This window comes from Phoenix dactylifera, unplaced genomic scaffold, assembly GCF_009389715.1.
Source record: "Phoenix dactylifera cultivar Barhee BC4 unplaced genomic scaffold, palm_55x_up_171113_PBpolish2nd_filt_p 000469F, whole genome shotgun sequence".
Taxonomy (NCBI): Eukaryota; Viridiplantae; Streptophyta; class Magnoliopsida; order Arecales; family Arecaceae; genus Phoenix; species Phoenix dactylifera.
This window is the reverse complement of record NW_024067892.1, coordinates 178,320-199,252: the sequence shown is the minus strand read 5'-3', so window position 1 is coordinate 199,252 and position 20,933 is coordinate 178,320. Positions and strand designations below refer to the sequence as shown.

Genomic DNA, 20,933 nt, shown 5'->3' with positions numbered 1-20,933 from the left:
GCCAAGTGTTGTAAGGTTGTGCCACATTGTGCCAAATGCATCAGGGTCGACTCCAAATTATTTGAGGTCGACTCTAATCTTGTTTTTCTGCACTTGAAGGTTAGTTTAGCACATTAAAGTAATAAAAATATATTCCAATTAAATTGATGAAGTATGGCACATTCAAGTTTCATTTTTCTAATTAACAAAATTACGAAAATACCCCTTATCAAGAGAAACTTCACTCTTAGTTTAATCAAACTGAAAATTAGATTTTCTCTCAAGTTCTTCAAGTAGAATTATCTTTAGATGAGTTCTTAAACGTCATATTAAACATTGTAGATGAGTGTACCATGAATGTATCAAGTTTGTTGGATGTATCGAGAGTATATCACTTCTCTCTTCTTTGAGTATCTATTTACTTGATTAACTTTGTTAATTGCATTAGTACTTCCCTATAGCCTTCATGGTTTTGTAAACATCAAAATAATATTATGATTCTCAGACATACTAAAAATACTTTCTTAATTTGTTTACTAAACACATGTTAAAGTGTCACAATACTTAGAAATGTAGTTACCAAACAACAAACAACTTTTTATAAAAGTTCTACTTTACAAGGCTCTACTGCTAATAGGTACTCTAAGCAGGCCTAAATCTAGGAGTTATACTAATCCCTCTTACAACCTGGTAATAGAATTGTTCTTGTGCGCATATCACAATTTTGCTATATAAGCATACGACAACCAAATCAGATTGCCGTATTAGCTGTTCCGTGAAGATTGTCTGAAATTCGAGTATAATTATACTTTTTCTTGAAAAAATATCTTGCAATTTGTAAACGAGCACCATGTCTACCCAACGATCCTTTACGTTATTCTTTTAACGCCGTTATGTGCCCCTGAAGACATTGAAGCCGCCAGGCCCGCCGCTACTCCGATTCTATTTAAGACCCTCTGTCCTCTTTTTCCTGCCCCTTTCCTCCCCGGCCTCATGGCCGCCCTTCCTCATCACCGCCTCGCCCAGCAGCAGCGACAACAGCTGTTTTTCAGGTACAGAGAGAAAAATGAATAAACAAAAATCCATCCTTTCTTCCTTCCTCTTCTCTCTCCCTAAAAAAATTAACCGATCCTCTCGAAAAATCCCAGGAATTATGTGGGCCCCGACGGCCAGATCGCCCTCTTCAACCGCTCCGACGAATCCCGTCCCAGCTGTAATCTCTCAACCCCAATTTCTATCCCTTGATTTCATTTCTTTTTCTTTTCTAATTTTTTTTGGCTAGTATTTGATGTGATGGGTGCTGCGCCTGGCGACGGGGGATCGAAGGGGTGGGAGCCGAGGGCCAAGCGGCCGAAGGAGCAGGATTTCCTCCCGATGGCCAGCTCCCACATGATGGCCGTCGATTTCCTGGGCACCCTCCCGGTGTCCACCGGTCTCGGGCTTTCGATGGACGACGGGGGCGCGGTGGCCACCGCCGCCGCCTCCTCCTCCTCCGGCGACTCGCCCCTCTTCGTCCACCGCCTTCCGGCAATTGATGACGAGATCGGCCATGAACTCCTGAGGCAGGAAGCCGAGATAGATCGCTTTGTCGGAGTCCAGGTTCGGAGGTTTCTTATTAGGTTTTTCTGTTTAATTTCTAAATTCCATGTATATTCATTTCTTCAACGTTATTATTGTTCAGGATGATTTCTTGTTTTATTTTAATTTATTTTGGATGGATCGGAATCGATTTTGGAAGATGCGTGTGGCTTTTGTTCGAGATGTAATATATTGTCTGATGCTGTCCATTCTTTTTTGTCATGAAGTTTTTGCAAGGATCAGGTTTTAACTTTTCAGACAAAGCGGTGGTTTACAGCCGGCCTGTACTGAAACTAGAGTGAGCGTTTTATTGAGATGGAGGCTTCTTGGATAGTTTTATAAGACCTTAGATAACACTAGATGACCTTGTGTTTGGAAGTAAAATATTTACTAATTTAGTAGCGTATGTTAATTGATGTAATGTGTACTTAGAGATTACAAATTACATTTTGGTAAAACCATACTTTGCAAAATAAGACAAAATCAATGATGCTGATAGGAAAGTTAATTTTGCTCTCTATCATGTCGCCCTCAAGGTCATTTTCTCTTCCGGCTGTTCTGCATTGGTGGTTCCAAGTTGTCCATTATCTTTCGTTCCTCAATTTATTGGTTCATTTTTATAAAGGTGATATAATTCTGTTAATCTTTTGCAGACATGTCCTTCTGAAGTTCATGGTTCCTGCACTTGTTGATTGCATCCTTGACATTACATAATTTAATTGGGGGCCTGTGTAGGATAATCTCTTCAATGTTTTTGTCTGTCGAAAGAATGTTTTCCTATGGGTGCTTCCTTCTGCATCTTTTTGCTCCAATGATGGTTCAAACCTTTTCATTTTGATCCATAACAAGAACATGCTTTTCCATTCCATTGGATAAACTGTAATTGAAATTGATGATTATATAATCACTAATGTCAATGTTCAAACTAGGTTCCTTAGGAAAAGTATAATCCTTGAGGTGTTGACCAAGCTTTGTCTGAATATCGCTGGTTCTTTTAGGATATTCTCCATGTTTGTTTCTTGATCATTCATCTTCCTCATGGCTGTGATCATCGTTCCAGAATCTTGTGATCTAGGTGGTATGAATCAGACATTTATAGATAAAGTAAGAGCTGATAAATATGATCACTTGATGCAATTAACCTCCTTTATTGCTCTAAGGATATTGATTGTCGTAATGAAACTGTGATATTTCTATTCTCTGCTTCTAATTTCCCTTAAGAGTTCTCTTTTTGAGGAAGTTAACCCTAGGAGCGGTCTTCCAAACAAGTCAAACATAATAATGATATTAAACTGATCGTCATTGACATGCTAACAAAATTCTGAAAGGCACAGACTATATCAGAGTTCGTACTCATTGTGGGCTTGTCTAACATTAATAACATTGGAGATGCTAAATCAAATTTATGCATGATTCCTTCCCACTTAAAACAGATATAGGATGTTCGTCTATTGGTGGCACTTCCCTCGATCAAAGTATTTTTTGTCCATCTATTGGTGTTTAGGTCTTTAACAGTCAAGAGATCCTCTATCTTCATGGCAGCCATATAGTGGTATTAGTTTTCTTTTTTTAATAAAAGACATTAAACTTGTCTATGCCTTTATAGTTTAATTGGCTATGTTATTTGATTCATCAAATTTTTCAATATAGTAAGGTCAACCTTGAAGAGTCTCTCGTAGTAAGTCAACCATGAGAACAAGATTAACTTGCTGATCAATATTGACAACTAACCCAAGCTCTAGAATATACAGCTCATATCAGTGTATACCTACCCCATGTCTAAGGTTAAAAAAAAAACAACAATAATGAGAAAATAGAGTTATGCATCATCCTTCCAAGTAGAATCAACTACTGGTGCTTTGGTCTTATTTCCATATCATCTTTTCTACTCTTTTTAGTTCGGACAGAAAGACCTTGCTTAGTCTTGATAAATTCAGCCTTTTTTTGATGAAAGATAAATTCAGACTTAAAGAAGTACTTTTTCACAGATATTTGCAAGTATTAGAATATTTAGGGTGTGTTTGGATTTATTGGAAAATAATGATATTTCAATTTTTTTTTTAAATTGCTAATCATTAGTTTGTAATGTGGGGTGTTTGGTTGTATGATAAATCTCAAAATGGTCCTAAATCACCAAATTAAATATTTTTGTTTTAAGTAGATCTTTTCATGTTTACAGTTTTCTTTCTTATCTTCACATTTTTTTCATTTTAACAATCAAGGCTTGTCGTTTCGGTACTAGACCCCGTACCGGTGCCACACTAGCACTGTGTCGGTACGGTATGGTGTAAAATTTTTTCAGTATACTAAGTGTCACAATGCAACCCGTACCGGATACCGGTATCGAACCAGTATGGTACGGTACGCTCTGTACTATCCGGTTTGGTCCGGTACAGTGAATTATATTAACAACAAATGCTTCTTAGAAACTTCAGTTCTCCCCCTTGAATATTGATTTCTCTTCTTAAATTTTTTCTCCATTTTCTTATTTCTTCTTATTTCTTTCTTATTTCTTCTTATTTCTTTCTCCCCCTTTTTGTCATCATCAAAAAAGAAAATGTAATTCAAAGGTGAATAGCATGATAAAGACAAAGATCATAAGCCAAAATAAGACATTGTATTTCATATAAGCCAAAATTACAATGTTCTAGCAATACAAAATGCCATAAATGATAACGACGTTTACAATCAACAAAAGGCAAAATACATAGAGACTTAGAATGACTCTAGGCACTAGTCTAAATGAGCTCCAGTAGTGCTATCAGTAGGCCTAGAAGCATCCAACGGCTGTGATCTGGCTCTAAATCTCCTAGTGTAAGTGGCGAGAGGAGGTCTGGTCTGTGAGCCCTATGAGCAGGCTGGCTCTGTGCCGAGATCTCTGACTCAGCTGCTCGAGCTGCAGGATGACCATGATACTCTCTCTAAGGTGGTCATCCGGTCCGTGAGACTCGTCACCTAGGCAGATACTCTCCTGACCTCAGCCGTAATACTATCCAACCTACTCATCATCCTGTCAGAGAGATCCATCACCTGAGCTGCTACAATCTCAGTCATCCTACTCTAGAACTCCGTGTATCCAGTAGGTGTAGAGGATGACGGTCTTGCCTCTGTATGTGATGAAGGGTGATCAACAGAAATCTCGGGCCCAGGAATGGAGTCTCCGGGCTCCGGTCCATCAGGCTCTAGTGCCTGTGCCCCTGCACCTACCCGCACCCAGTGGCCATTCAGCTTGTCGTAACTCATGCGAATAAGTGACCGTGCAGTGTAGGTGTCGGTGTGCCGTAGGCCTCTGGAGATCTCACCAACCAAACATATCTCATACTGTCTAAAGATCAGAGTGAGCACTATACCATAGGGTAAAGAGGCCCTCGCCCTAGTCACGGCTTCACGTATCTGTCTGATCATCATAACTGGAAGATTCAGGGAAATCCCCTAAATAACATGCTCCATAATGGCCAAATCTCTCTCGGATACATGGTCGAATCTCCCACTCTTCGGAAACAGTATCCGACCGATGAAGTTATGAAGCAATCGCATCTCAGCAGAGAAGGCACTGGCTACCAGATCATCAGAGTAGTTGATCTCATCTCTCTCCATGATCAACTGTAACGCTCTGATCTTATCCTCTGGCCTATTCGGTATGGCACCCTCACAAGGAAGATGGAGCAAGTGTCCTAGACTCCTCAGTAATATGGATCTCAACTTCTCAGACCTCAAAGACGAGCCCGCCCGCACCGACCCGTAGGGTAGCATAAAACTCGCGGACTAAGCCTGGGTAGGTCTGTAGATCTAGGGAGCAGAGGTACTCCCATCCTTGATGCTTGATCCAACCACTTAGCTTAAACCCTTCTTGATCCAAAAATTCAAAGTTTAGGCGCCTACCTGTCGTAACCGGTCTCCCCGTATATCTAGTGAGCAAAACCGAAGGGAAAGGAGGTTGAGGAGGCTCTACACGTGACTCAGCTCGTGGAGGTACTATAGATGACTCTCTAGGATGCTCCTCTACTGTAGATAGGCGTGTCACTCTCTTAGCATGCTTGGCCACTGCTCGTTTGGGTCCCATTTTCACCAAACCCTTCCTTAGAGCTTGATCTAATGGCTTGGGAGAAGGATCTACCACTGTTTGGAAGTGATTAGAGGGGAGTGGAGAGGAGAAAATAGGATTTCTTGGAGGTTAGAAAGGGGAAAAATGCCCTAGAGATGCTCACGGCTCCCCCTTAAAAATGGGGGTCTCGCTGTCGGGTCGACCCCATCTCTTGCTTGGGTCGCCTCAAAGGGGGGTCGACCCCGCTTTGGCCTCGGGTCAGCCCCAGTTCAGGCTCCAATTTTTTTTTTTAATCTTCCAGCTTTCTTATCCTTACTAAATTTTTATGAGACATTGATATTCATGAGAGGAAGCTATAAATCAATGATTTGACCAATGTTTCATAGGATTTATGAAATGAGAGGAGCGTATCATGAGTCAATTGTCCTTTTCTAAGCAAAGGGATCATATATTCCTAATTCTCTCCTAAGCATGCAAAATCTATCTTCAGTAAGAGGTTTTGTAAATATGTCAACCAATTGCCTTTCCGTGCACACATGTTCAATGCTAATGTTCCCATTTTGCACATGATCTCTAATGAAGTGATGCCTAATTTCAATGTGCTTTGCCTTAGAGTGTTGAACTGAATTTTTAGTCAAATTAATTGCACTAGTGTTATCACATTTTATGGAAATCTTGTCAAGCTTAATTCCATAGTCCTCTAATTATTGCTTAAGCCATAATATTTGTGCACAACAACTTCCTGCTGCAATGTATTTAGCCTCAACCGTAGACAGTGCAACTGAATTCTGCTTTTTGCTAAACCATGAGATTAAGTTGGCACCTAAAAATTGACATGTCTCACTAGTGCTTTTCCTATCTAGTTTGCACCCAGCAAAATCAGCATCTGAGTATGAATTAAGTTCAAAACAAGAATCTCTAGAGTACCATAGTCCTATACTAGATGTACTTCTTAAATACCTAAGAATTCTTTTAACAGCAGATAATGCGATTCTTTAGGATTAGATTGATATCTAGCACACATTCCAACTCTAAACATAATATCATGCCTACTAGCAGTAAGGTAAAGCAAAGACCGAATCATACCTCTATAAAGTTTAGTGTCTACGCTCTTACCTTTTTCATCTTTATCCAACTTACTAGTAGAGTTCATTGGAGTTCCCATTTTCTTGGAATCTTCTTTCCCAAACTTCTTGAGGATTTCTTTTGTGTATTTTGTTTGGTGAATGAAGATCCCCTCCTTAGTTTGCTTGATCTGAAGTCCGAGGAAGAAATTGAGTTCTCCCATCATGCTCATCTCGAACTCACCCTGCATTAACTCAGCAAACTCTTTGCACAAAGAATTTTTAGTAGCACCAAATATTATGTCATTTACATATATTTGCACTACAAGAAGATTCTTATCTTTTTTCTTAATGAATAGTGTTTTATCTACATTTCCTTTATTGAACTTGTTACGGGGGAATTTAGCCACCATGCCCCACGTGACCGGCACGCGCGCCCAGGAAGACTACGGCAGTCCCTTGATCCAGCGATCCGACCCCGAGTCGGATATCTTCGGCTCCGCAGCCCGACCCCGAGTCGGCTGCCCCTTGATCCAGCGATCCGACCCCGAGTCGGATATCTTCGGCTCCGCAGCCCGACCCCGAGTCGGCTGCCTCCTGATCCAGTCATCCGACCCCGAGTCGGCAATCTCTCGACAACAACAAACTGTTCCTCTGAGGCACACCGCGGCCCCCTGCTCCACTACTCCCTGCAACGGCCGTATCCGGCGCTGCCCCACGATCCCCTGTAACAGCCGTACAAAGCGGAGCTCCGCTATGCCCTGCCAGGGCCGTACCCAGCGCTGCCCCACGACGCCCTGTAACGGCCATGTCAGTGGCAGCCCCATCGTGCCACACGATGACGAATCCCCGGGAAAACCCCCCAGCCTGGTATATATGGGGCTGGGGGGGAAGGGGGAGGGGAAGAAAAAGTTTTCCAGAGTATTCTCTTATCCGTTACTACTATCTCTCCTTCTCCTTCAATCTCCTCTGACTTGATCGTCGGAGGGCCCCCACTACCCCAGTGGTGGTGCGAGGCTTGCCTGCAGGTTTCCCGGTGGAAGGTGGAGCGCAATCAACCCAACTCCAAGGGAACCCCGTTCACACCGCTGTGCCAATCGTTCTCGGTTTGGACCACCAGCAACAGTTGGCGCTAGAGGAAGGGACGGATCTCAGAGCGATCGTAATGGCACGGCGAGGTGGTCGTGGAGCTTCCAATGCTTCCGGTCGCGGGGCCTCTCGCGCCACTGGCCGGGAGGCCGCTGCATCCCCAACACGCTCTCAGCAACACTCCACCGCCTCACCGCCCATTCAGATGGTCGAAGCCGCCCAGTTCGACCAGCTAACCCAGCAGGTTCGCACCCTCGCGGAGGCGGTGCAGAATCTGCAGGGTGCGATGTCCCGGGCGCCGCAGCAGGCTCAGGAGCCGCCGCTGCCTGAGCGTTCGCCTGTCCTCCTCAACCCGCGTTCCTTCCTCTCCCATAGGGAGGAGCGCCGACGCGAGGAGGATTCTCGAGCACGCTCCATTCTGCCGGGACCTTCCCACCGGAGCTGCGCGGGGTACGAGAGGCGGGCCCGGGCGCGTTCTCAGACCCCCCAGTCCTCGAGGAACCCGCGCTCCAGTCGGTCCCCCTCTCGCCGCTCCTTGTCTCCCACCCACCGGTCGCGTTCCTTGGACCGGCGGGTGGACGATCTCCACCGACAACTCCAGGTCCTGAAGGGCCATTCCAAAGATCCCTTCGCCGACTTAGAGATCTCCTTCCAGCCGGCGCTCGCCTCGAGGATCCTGCGGACCCCGAATCCGCCGGGGTTCAAAATGCCGGCGATCGAGCCCTATGACGGGGCGGCGGACCCGCGGGATCACGTCGAGAGTTTCAGGACCCTTATGCTCCACGGAGCATCAGATCCCCTTCTCTGCAAGGCTTTCCCGGCAACCCTCCGTGGCCCGGCGAGGGCATGGTTCGCCGGGCTGGAGGCTGACTCAATCCGGTCCTTCGACCAGTTCACTCGCCTCTTCATCACTCATTTCGCCGTCAGTAGCCGGCGGCGACTGGTCTCCGACTCCCTCTTTGATGTCCGGCAAAACGAGGGAGAAAGCCTGCGGGATTATCTTACCCGCTTCAATAGGGCTACGCTGGAGGTCCGGAACCTGAGTCAGGAGGTAGCTCTTTCAGCCCTGAAGCGTGGCTTCCGGAAGGGCAGACTCACCTTCTCCCTGGACAAACGCCTGCCGCGGAGCTTCCCAGAGCTGTTGTCCCGGCGAACCAGTATGCGGACGCCGAGGAGGCGGCCGCCCACCGGAGCAAGGAGGCCGCCGAGATCCCACAAAAGCTTGGGAAGAAAAGGCGGAAAGAGGCACGCCAGAGGAGGAGCCCGACGCCCCAGCGTCGGCGCAGAAGCCCGTCGCCGGCGAAGAACCACGGCGCCCCACGCCCTCGTTCTCCACCCCGACGTTTCAACCGGTACACCCCTCTCCTGACTCCCCGGGCCCAGATCCTTATGGAGATCAAGGGGCGGGAGGACCTTCCGGCCCCGAGACAGATACGAAGGATTCCTGGAAAGAGGCCCTCCCGGGCGTACTGTGAGTACCACCGAGACCACGGCCACGACACAGAGGACTGCTTCCAGCTTCGGGACGAGATCGGGGCTCTTATCTGTCGGGGGCGTCTCGGTCGGTATGTGAGCGACCGACGTCCCCCCGCAGACTCGCGTCCGGCCGACCCGGCTCCTCCGGAGCCTCGGGAGCAGAATCGACCCGTTGCGGGCGTGATCCACACTATCACTGGGGGCTGCTCTCGGCCCGTGAGGAACGCAGGGGGCTCGACGGAAGCGTCAGGGACGGCCGTCGTAAAGAGGCAGAGGGTCGGCAATGTAATCACTTCTTGGTCGTCCGTATCCCCTCGGCCTACAACGCTATCCTCGGGCGACCCGGGCTGAACGCCCTTCGCGCGGTGGTCTCCACGTACCACTTGCTCATGCGGTTCCCCACGGCGGTCGGGATCGGAGAGGTCCGAGGTGACCAACCGACCGCACGGCAATGTTTTCTAGCAACCCTCAAAGGGAAGAAGCCCGTGGAAGCCCTAAGCGTCGAGTCCCTTGATGCCAGAGACGAGGTGGCCTTGCGGCACGGGGAGCCGGCCGAGGGAGTGGTCGAAGTCCCCCTTGAGGAAGGCCGCCCCGACCGGGCGGTCCGGGTCGGCGCCAATCTCGACCCGGGAGCTCGGGCCCGGTTGATGGAATTCCTCCGAGCCAATGCCGATGTATTTGCCTGGTCGGCGGCCGATGTACCTGGGATCGACCCGGAGGTCATTTCTCACGCCCTCAACGTCGACCCGACCCACCGACCAATAAAGCAGAAGAAGAGACACTGTGCTCCGGATCGGATCCGGGTGGTCGACCAGGAGGTAGACAAGCTCTTGGAGGCAGGATTCATAAGGGAGGTAAGCTACCCCGAGTGGCTGGCAAATGTTGTACTTGTCCGGAAGGCGAGCGGGAAGTGGAGGATGTGCATCGACTATACCGACCTGAACAAGGCGTGCCCTAAGGATAGCTTTCCGCTTCCGCGAATAGACCAACTGGTCGACGCGACTTCCGGATATCAGCTGCTGTCTTTCATGGACGCCTTCTCCGGTTACAACCAGATAATGATGGCCCCACAGGACGAGGAGAAAACTGCCTTTATAACAGACCGGAGGCTATATTGCTACAAGGTAATGCCCTTCGGTCTGAAGAATGCTGGCGCCACTTACCAGCGCCTCGTCAACAAAATCTTCAAAGAGCAAATCGGCCGGAACATGGAGGTGTACGTGGACGATATGCTGGTGAAGAGCCGCCATGCAGACCAGCACATCGCGGATTTGGAGGAGACTTTCACCACCTTGTGGAAGTTTCGCATGAAGCTGAACCCAGCGAAGTGCGCCTTCGGCGCTTCGGCCGGGAGGTTCCTCGGTTTCATTGTCAACCAGCGGGGTATCGAAGCCAACCCAGACAAAATCAAGGCCATCCAAGGTATGTCCCCTCCGACCAAAGTAAAGGAGGTTCAGGAGCTCGCTGGAAGGGTCGCCGCGCTTGGACGATTTGTGGCAAAATCGGCCGAACGCTGCCAACCATTCTTCAAGGTGTTAAAACGCCCGAAAGACTTCCTCTGGACGGCCGAATGTCAAGCAGCATTCGACCAGCTCAAGGAATACCTGGCGTCTCCTCCCCTACTGCCCAAGCCGCAAGAAGGGGAGATGCTCTACCTCTATCTGGCGGTCTCCCCAACCGCGGTCAGTGCGGTGCTGGTTCGGGAAGAGGCAAAGCTCCAGAAGCCTGTGTACTACATCAGCCGGGTCCTACGGGATGCCGAGACGCGGTACACGAAGGCTGAAAAGATCGCCTTCGCGCCGCTGACCGCGACCAGGAGGCTTCGCCCCTATTTCCAGGCTCATTCGGTCACCCTCTTAACCGATCAACTACTACGGCAGATCCTCAGCAACCCCGAGAATGCGGGACGACTGGTGAAGTGGGCAGTAGAACTCGGTGAGTTCGACATCCGCTACCAGCCTCGACCCGCCATCAAGGCTCAGGTGCTCGCAGACTTCCTCGCTGAGTGCACGGTGCAGGAGGCGGAACCTAGACCGCCGGAAACGCCCAGCCTCGACCTCCCGATTTGGACGCTTCACATCGATGGGTCGTTGAACCCCGAGGGTGGAGGGGCCGGGCTGGTCCTTACCAGTCCTGATGGAGTGATAGCCGAGTATGCCTTGAGGTTTGGATTTCCAGTGACCAACAACGAGGCGGAGTACGAGGCCCTAGTCACGGGACTCAAACTCACCAGAGAGCTCGGCATTCGGCGTTTGAAGGTCTTCACCGACTCCCAGCTGGTGGTCGGGCAGGTTCGTGGGGAGTTCGAGGCCCGGAGCCCGACCATGCAGAACTACGTCCGGAAGGTGCAAGCACTCATTCCCGACCTCGGCAGTGTCGACATTCAGCAGGTCCCCAGAAGCGAAAATGCCAGGGCCGACAGGTTGTCTCGCTTGGTGGGCACAGAGGCGCACAACTTGTCGAGGGCAATCTACCTGGAGACCCTGGATGCCCCGAGCATCGGCGAGGCTGGAGCGGTGATGGCGATTGATCCGGAGCCGTCTTGGATGGACCCGCTCGTCGCCTACCTCGCCGAAGGGATCCTCCCTAAAGACGAAGTTCAAGCTCGGCGACTTGTCAAGAAGTCCGCCCACTACGTACTCTATGAAGGGAGGCTGTATCGGACCTCGTTCACCGCCCCCCTCTTAAGGTGCCTCCGCCCCTCGGAGGCGGCCTACGTCCTCGGCGAAGTCCATGAGGGCGTCTGCGGATCGCACTTGGGGGCTAGGTCCTTAGCGCACAAGATCATGAGGCAAGGCTATTATTGGCCTACCTTGTTGGAGGACTCGAAGGATCACGTACGGAAATGCGACGCCTGCCAGCGCCACGCCAATGTCCAGAGAGTCCCTTCTGTCCCCTTGGCACCAATCACCGCGCCCTGGCCCTTCGCACAGTGGGGAATGGATATCCTCGGACCATTCCCCGTCGCTTCAGCCCAGCGGAAATTTTTGATTGTTGCAATCGACTACTTCACCAAGTGGGTGGAGGCAGAGCCGCTGGCCACTATCACGGAGGCGCAAGTCCGGAAGTTCGTGAAGAAAAACATCATTGTCCGATTTGGGGTACCTCGGGTCCTCATCTCGGATAATGGTCGACAGTTCGACAACAAGCATTTCCGTGACTTCTGCGAGGAGTTCGGGATCGAGCATCGGTTCACATCTGTGTCGCATCCCCAAACCAACGGTGAGGCCGAGGTCACAAATCGGACAATCCTCCAAGGAATTAAGGCGCGAATCGGTCGGACGGGGCAAGCTTGGGTCGAAGAACTCGAGAATGTCCTTTGGGCGTATCGGACCACGCATCGGACCCCTACCGGGGAGACGCCTTTCAGCCTAACCTATGGCACGGAAGCGGTTGTTCCCGTGGAGCTCGGACTCCCCTCGCCCCGGGTCGCCGCGCACCGACTCGAGGCCAATTCGGAGCAACTCCGAGGGAACCTGGACCTCTTGGAAGAAGCAAGAGAAATGGCACAGGTTCGGATGGCGATGTATCAGCGGAGGGTGGCCCGATATTATAACTCCAAGGTCCGACCGAAACTTTTCAGAATCGGAGATCTGGTGCTAAGGCGAGCCAAAGCATCTCAACCCGCGGAAGGTGGGAAGCTGGCGCCAAATTGGGAAGGCCCGTATAGGGTTCGCTGGGTAAACCGACCTGGCTCCTACCAGTTGGAGACCCTAGATGGTCGAGAAATTCCGAGGAGCTGGAATTCCGCTAACCTGCGGGTGTATCACCAGTAGAGCGACAAAGCCAGGAAGACAGTTCGAAAAATGTACAATTCTTTTCATTTCAATAATTCCTGGTTACAACGGTGTGTTCGTGTGATTACAAAGAATTCCCAGAGGGGAATTGGGGAGTAAAGAAAACAAGGAAGAGGTGGAGACTCCGTGGAGCTGAAGATCTGGGACCCCGAACCCTCCATCCGAAGCAGCTGCAATCCCACCGGGCGTGGGTGCTTCTCCCCGGAGGCGCCATCCACGCCTCACGCAAAGGACGAAGAGCCGGCGCGGACGAAGAAGAAGTGGACGAAGGAGGAGTTCCCGCTGCCTCCAGAGAAACGCCACCTCCAAGGGATATTCCGGTCCTCCCCAGGAGAAGGGGAGGGAAGGAATACAAGGGAGAAGAGCGCGAGGAGGCGCGATCCCGGATGAAGCGTCTGGCGCAGAGCTCAATCGGGAGGCGGGGCTGAAAGGAGGGGGGATGTGATCCCGGATGAAACGCCTAGAGCGGAGTTCCGCCGGGGAGAACCTCCTTGTTGATCCCAGATGAAACGGCTAGTTGGCGGAAGTCGCGAGGGACGCGCCTTCCGTTCCTCCGGCGGGGGTTTCCCAGCCACACGCCGGAGAGGAGGTCCACGATCCATGGTAACCTGAATAGCTCCGGCTTGGCAGGCTCCACCGCGCCTGCACTTATATTTATAGCCAAACTGTGGCCCCCCGGTCGTTCCGATGCGGGTGGCTCTAATAAAGGCGGGCGCACCGAATTCGGAGCCGTTCCAGCTCTCGAGGCGTATCCTCCCGCGATCTCCTAAGCGTCGTTCTCCTTAATTGCATTCTTCATGCAGAGCACTCCGGGCGGTGTGTATCCCACGGCCCACGTATCTCCGCTCGCGCCCAGGCCGCATCCGCCTCGAAGAACGCGCGTATCGCGGCCGCTTAACTGACACTCCTTGCAAGCAGCAACTGGCGATCCGATTTCCCAGGTAACGCCTCAATTAGCATTTAATACCCTTCTGGTGTTCCCCAGGCGACGCTTCAAGAAGAGGAGAAACACGATCGTAGCTGGCCACGGAGAAATCTCGTCGAGCGGCAAGCGACAGGCGCGTGACCAACGAGCGGAATTCCCCGAGGCTCGGCCTTCGGATGCCAGGCTAACCCGATGATCATCCCGGGAGCAGACTAGCCTGAAGCCCCGACCGGTCGCCTCGGCTTGCGCCAGCCTTGGCCGACCAACGAGCGGAATTCCCCGAGGCTCGGCCCTCGGATGCCAGGCTAACCCGATGATCATTCCGGGAGCAGACTAGCCTGAAGCCCCGACCGGTCGCCTCGGCTTGCGCCAGCCTTGGCCGACCAACGAGCGGAATTCCCCGAGGCTCGGCCCTCGGATGCCAGGCTAACCCGATGATCATCCGGGGAGCAGACTAGCCTGAAGCCCCGACCGGTCGCCTCGGCTTGCGCCAGCCTTGGCCGACCAACGAGCGGAATTTCCCGAGGCTCGGCCCTCGGATGCCAGGCTAACCCGATGATCATCCCGGGAGCAGACTAGCCTGAAGCCCCGACCGGTCGCCTCGGCTTGCGCCAGCCTTGGCCGACCAACGAGCGGAATTTCCCGAGGCTCGGCCCTCGGATGCCAGGCTAACCCGATGATCATCCCGAGAGCAGACTAGCCTGAAGCCCCGACCGGTCGCCTCGGCTTGCGCCAGCCTTGGCCGACCAACGAGCGGAATCTCCCGAGGCTCGGCCCTCGGATGCCAGGCTAACCCGATGATCATCCCGGGAGCAGACTAGCCTGAAGCCCCGACCGGTCGCCTCGGCTTGCGCCAGCCTTGGCCGACCAACGAGCGGAATCTCCCGAGGCTCGGCCCTCGGATGCCAGGCTAACCCGATGATCATCCCGGGAGCAAACTAGCCTGAAGCCCCGACCGGTCGCCTCGGCTTGCGCCAGCCTTGGCCGACCAACGAGCGGAATTCCCCGAGGCTCGGCCCTCGGATGCCAGGCTAACCCGATGATCATCCCGGGAGCAGACTAGCCTGAAGCCCCGACCGGTCGCCTCGGCTTGCGCCAGCCTTGGCCGACCAACGAGCGGAATCTTCCGAGGCTCGGCCCTCAGATGCTAGGCTAACCCGATGATCATCCCGGGAGCAGACTAGCCTGAAGCCCCGACCGGTCGCCTCGGCTTGCGCCAGCCTTGGCCGACTAACGAGCGGAATTTTCTGAGGCCTAACCCTCGGATGCCTGGCCTAGCGCCGGAGGAATTTCCTGAGGCCTAACCCTCGGATGCCTGGCCTAGCGCCGGAAGAATTTCCTGAGGCCTAACCCTCGGATGCCTGGCCTGGCGCCGGAGGAATTTCCTGAAGCCTAACCCTCGGATGCCTGGCCTGGCGCCGGAAGAATTTCCTGAGGCCTAACCCTCGGATGCCTGGCCTGGCGCCGGAGGAATTTTCTGAGGCCTAGCCCTCGGATGCCTGGCCTGGCGCCGGAGGAATTTCCTGAGGCCTAGCCCTCGGATGCCTGGCCTGGCGCCGGAGGAATTTTCTGAGGCCTACCCCTCGGATGCCTGGCCTAGCGCCGGAGGAATTTCCTGAGGCCTAACCCTCGGATGCCTGGCCTAGCGCCGGAAGAATTTCCTGAGGCCTAACCCTCGGATGCCTGGCCTAGCGCTTTCCTGAGGCCTAACCCTCGGATGCCTGGCCTAGCGCCGGAAGAACTTCAAGAGTTAGGAGTCGGCGAGACGCTACCAAGAGTTAAAAAGAGGAAGGACGAAAGTGAAATGAAGAAACACTCTATTTGCATTAACTTTCATTGTTTCAGGGCCGAGACCCATACAACTTGGCAAAACGCCAACATACAAAGAAAAGGACAAAGAAAGGTACAGAGGGTCAGCTTGGAGGAACCTCTGGGTCGGGAACGCCGGGCACGTCCGCAAGGGGTAGGGAGGCGGTTGGAAAATCAGCAGGCAATGGCGCCGGAGGGGAGTCGAGGAGGGAGACCCCACTCAGGTCAATCCCGGGGTATTTAGCCGACACCCTTGCCAAGCCTTCATCGAAGCCTAAGACAAAGGAGTCGGACCCCGCGTCCGACATGTCACGGACGAACTCATCGGACTGACGATAGGCCTGTACCGCCTCCGACATGTCACGGATGAACTCGGCGGACTGACGATAGGCCTGTACCGCCAGACGCCCGATTTCCGCGCTCTTCTCGGCCAGCGCCGCCTCTGCTCGCTCCGTAATCTGAGCTTTTGCCTCCATGACCTTCGCCACAATCCGGTCGTCCGCCTCGGAGGAGACCCTCAGCAGATCAGCCCGAGCCTCCTTGTGCTTCGCCTCGGCAGCAATGCGAGCAGCCTTAGCCTCCTCCAGGCGCGAATGAAGCTCCCGGTCGCTCGCGCGGGACTCCTCCAAGACCGACTCCAATTCGCCCAGCTTGGCTTCAAGAGACCGGGTTCGGTTGCGGGCGTTGTCGGCTGACCGCTGGGCCTTCTCCCACCTCTCCCGAAAGTCGGCAGCCTTCCGGGACTGCTTTTCGGCCCGCTCCTCCGCCTTCCTGACCTCGCTTTCGAGACCCGAGGCAACCTTGAGTTGCTCCTGAGCCTCCAACAGTTGCCTCTCGAGGGCGGCGAAGCCGAGTGCCCGCTCTTCGGCCACCTGGAGCCTCGTCTCGAGGTCCCTGGTCGTCCTCCCCGCCGCAGCCTGGCCTCCCTCCTCTACTGCTTTCAGTTGGCTCTCGGCCCTCGCCAGGAGCCTCGCCTGTTCCTCGTGGCTCTCCTCCAGACGAATCATGTACTGGGCGAGCTAAAAGATAGGAAAAATGAGAGCGTCAGACGGGGATCAATAGAGCTTATGAGTGGCGGAAGCGACCAAAAGAACACTCACCGACATAAAACAGACGCAGCTGGCAGCCCCGACGTCAGGGATCCTCATCTGCCGGACCTGCCTACGGTCCTTCTCCAGCAGCACCGTCTCGATGAGGTTTCGGGCGCCGGCGAAAGTGAAGGCCGACCCCGACTTCGCCCCGGAGCCGGACGGTGGTTCTACAGCCTTACCCTTATCCATCGCTTGGGGAAGAGTCATGCTGACCGTGCTCGGGGCGGGGGCCGCTCCAGGAATCGACAGGGTCCCGCTCGGCCGGGGCCTCGGCGCGCCCCTCCTTCTCGTGTCATCCGAAGCCGACCGAGTCGAAGGCCGGGTTGGGGACCGATCGCGTCCAACCCGGCCGTCTCGGGCGCGCTCGGATGACACCTCCGGAATAACGGTAGTCTCATCACCGGAGGGCTGATACAGCGCCAACTGTCGGTCCGAGCCCGCGGCGTCCCCCTGATCGGTGGGTCCGGACCCGTCTGTCGGCGTCGGAGTCGCCTGCTGGCGGGACTTCTTCGCCGGTGGGACCCCGCTCGGAGGAGTCCGTTTCTTCCTCCGGACCGCTTTCAGTAGGGACGTCCTACCAACAGCCATCGCCTTGTCCGACCGCATGACGTCGTCGATTTCTGCAAAAAGGACGAGATGGTCGGAGACTGAGAAGCTGATGGAAAGAAGAAACGAAAGAGGAGAAAAAAGCTAAAAAAGAAGTGGTGGCGGGCTCACGGTCAGCGGGGACCGAGCTCAGGCCGACGTTCACCAAGGTGTCCTCAGAAATAAGGCGAGACACCGGGGGGAGCCGGCCCTCGGCAACCAACCCCTTCAAGATGGCGACGCCATCGGATTCCTCCCTCGACAACCTCGATAGGCCGATCGGGGACTTCATCGGCGTCTCCCAGGTTGCCCTGATTCCCCAAGAGGGATCTACGTCAATGAAAAAGAAACGCTCCTTCCAGCCGTGGATGGAGGAAGGAGCCTCCTTGACGAGGCCGCACCCTCGCCGCGCCGCAAAGCACCACCACCCTCTGTCCTGGGGGTGGCCGTTCAGGCCGTAGCATTCCCAAAAGACATTCAGGGTGGCGGGAACCTCGTGCATGCGGCAGAGAACCTGGAAGGCCGTCAGGGCGCGCCATGAGTTCGGCACCAGTTGCGTCGGCGCCGCTCTTAAACCCCGAAGCACCTGCACAACTAAGTCCGAGGGGGGAAAGCGGAACCCGGCCCGAAGGATGTCCTCGTTGATGGCGACCTTCCCTGGAGGAGGATGGGACATCCTCTCCTCAGGCCCCGGGAGCGTAACGTTGCAGGCTTCGGGAAGGTGGTACCGGGCCACGAACCTATCTAGGTCTTCGGGGACCAGATCCGACTGAATGCGGTCCGCTCTTACTTCGTCCATACCTAATGGCCAGTGGATCTACGGTCAGGACGGGGCCAAGAAGGGGGAAAGGACCGGAACGACTGAAGTACACTAATACGGAAGGAGAAAGTATGGAGAGCCCTAAATTGAAGAATGGGGCAACTCACCGGAAAGGAAGGAAGAACGGCTCCGAGGGCGTCAAAGGAGGAGTGAGCAAACAGTCCGACGGCAACGACAGCAGCGCAAGGGAGAAACTCGAAGATGCCTGCGAAGAGAAAAGCGGACGGGGGAGGGCCCCCGGTTAAATAGGCGGAAAGGCGGGTGACGCCTCGGTGACGTCAGAGGACGCCTGGCTGCCGAAGGATCGCTCGCGCCCCAAAGGCGAATCGACACCATTAAGGAAGGATGTCCGCCGAAATCCGCAGACTGCCAGATCAGCGACAACCGCTATACGCCATAAAGGAGGCGGGGAGCTCGAAGCGCGCGCGCCTTTCCGAGGGATGGCGGCAATCTCGAAGCATCACTCCCTTCACCCGTTCCCCTCCTGGTTCCAGGCTCGGAAGTGGGGGGCTACTGTTACGGGGGAATTTAGCCACCATGCCCCACGTGACCGGCACGCGCGCCCAGGAAGACTACGGCAGTCCCTTGATCCAGCAATCCGACCCCGAGTCGGATATCTTCGGCTCCGCAGCCCGACCCCGAGTCGGCTGCCCCTTGATCCAGCAATCCGACCCCGAGTCGGATATCTTCGGCTCCGCAGCCCGACCCCGAGTCGGCTGCCCCTTGATCCAGCGATCCGACCCCGAGTCGGATATTTTCGGCTCCGCAGCCCGACCCCGAGTCGGCTGCCCCTTGATCCAGCGATCCGACCCCGAGTCGGCTGCCTCCTGATCCAGTCATCCGACCCCGAGTCGGCTGCCTATTGATCCAGTCATCCGACCCCGAGTCGGCAATCTCTCGACAACAACAGACTGTTCCTCTGAGGCACGCCGCGGCCCCCTGCTCCACTACTCCCTGCAACGGCCGTATCCGGCGCTGCCCCACGATCCCCTGTAACAGCCGTACAAAGCGGAGCTCCGCTATGCCCTGCCAGGGCCGTACCCAGCGCTGCCCCACGACGCCCTGTAACGGCCATGTCAGTGGCAGCCCCATCGTGCCACACGATGACGAATCCCCGGAAAAACCCCCCAGCCTGGTATATATGGGGCTGGGGGGGGAAGGGGGAGGGGAAGAAAAAGTTTTCCAGAGTATTCTCTTATCCGTTACTACTATCTCTCCTTCTCCTTCAATCTCCTCTGACTTGATCGTCGGAGGGCCCCCACTACCCCAGTGGTGGTGCGAGGCTTGCCTGCAGGTTTCTCGGTGGAAGGTGGAGCGCAATCAACCCAACTCCAAGGGAACCCCGTTCACACCGCTGTGCCAATCGTTCTCGGTTTGGACCACCAGCAACAGAACTTATTATCTAGCAAGAATTTACTAAGTCTATCATACCAAGCTCTAGGAGCTTGTTTCAAACCATATAGTACCTTATGCAATTTAAATACATGATCGAAAAATTCATGATCTTCAAAGCCAGGAGGTTGTTCTACATATACTTCTTCTGTTATGTAACCATTTAGAAAAGCACTCTTTACATCCATTTGATATAATTTAAAATCCATATAACAAGCAAATGCAAGTAGTAATCTAATGGCTTCTAATCTAGCAACTAGGGCAAAGGTTTCCTCAAAGTCAATCCCTTCTTCCTGATTATAACCCTTAGCTATTAGCCTAGCCTTGTTTCTAGTTACTATTCCATTTTCATCAAGTTTGTTCCTAAATACCATTTGGTTTCAATAATAGATTTGTTTCTAGGTCTTTCAATTAATGTCCATACATCATTTCTTTTAAATTGATTCAATTCATCTTGCATGACATTGATCCAATTTACATTATGTTCGGCTTCTTCATAAGTTTTAGGCTCTATTTGAGATACAAAGGCAAGGTAGTTATTAATATTTTTTAGATAGGATCGAGTTCTTACTCCTTGTGATGGATTACCTATTATTAAGTCTTTGGGGTGACCATGTGCATACCTCCATTCTTTAGGTAGATCCTGATGTTGTGGTGAACTATGATCATCTTCCTTTTCTTCCTCACCTTACTTTGATGTATCCTCTTGCTCATGATTCGGTGTATCATGAATACTTGCTTCTCAAGCTCGAACGTTCCTGTATCATCATCAAAAACATTTTCCTTCCTAGAGGACTCACTATTAGTTTCATCAAATATAACATTTATTGATTCTTCAACAACCATAGTGTTTTTGTTGAAGACTCTATATGCCCTGCTAGATGTAGAGTATCCTAAGAAGATACCCTCATCTGACTTGGCATCAAGTTTACTTAAATTCTCCTTACCATTATTTAAAATATAACATCGATAACCAAAAACTCGAAAATATTTAACAATTGGTTTCTTATTCTTTCAAAGTTCATAGGGAGTTTTCTTTGTTATTGGTCGAATTAAGACACGGTTTAAAATATGGCAGGAGGTGTTTACAGCTTCAGTCCAAAAGTACTTTGGAAGATTTGACTCACATAGCATAGTGCGAGCCATTTCTACTAAGGTCCTATTTTTTCTTTCAATAACCCCATTTTGTTGAAGCATTCTAGGTGCTGAAAATTGATGAGATATTCCATTTTCATTACAAAATTCTTCAAAGTATTGATTTTAAATTCGGTTCCATGATCACT

General features: G+C 52.4%; 1 protein-coding gene across 1 annotated transcript in view; it reads left to right on the top strand.

Moving 5' to 3' along the window:
* Nucleotides 1-905: 905 nt before the first annotated feature.
* The window catches only part of LOC103698873 (probable BOI-related E3 ubiquitin-protein ligase 3), a 30,299-nt gene continuing 10,271 nt past the window's right edge, over nt 906-20,933 (top strand). The window contains exons 1-3 of the mRNA XM_039119006.1: nt 906-1,031; nt 1,128-1,192; nt 1,262-1,578. Of these exons, the coding sequence (XP_038974934.1) occupies nt 973-1,031; nt 1,128-1,192; nt 1,262-1,578 (441 nt within the window). The 5' untranslated portion in view covers nt 906-972. The remainder of the gene's footprint in view (nt 1,032-1,127; nt 1,193-1,261; nt 1,579-20,933) is intronic.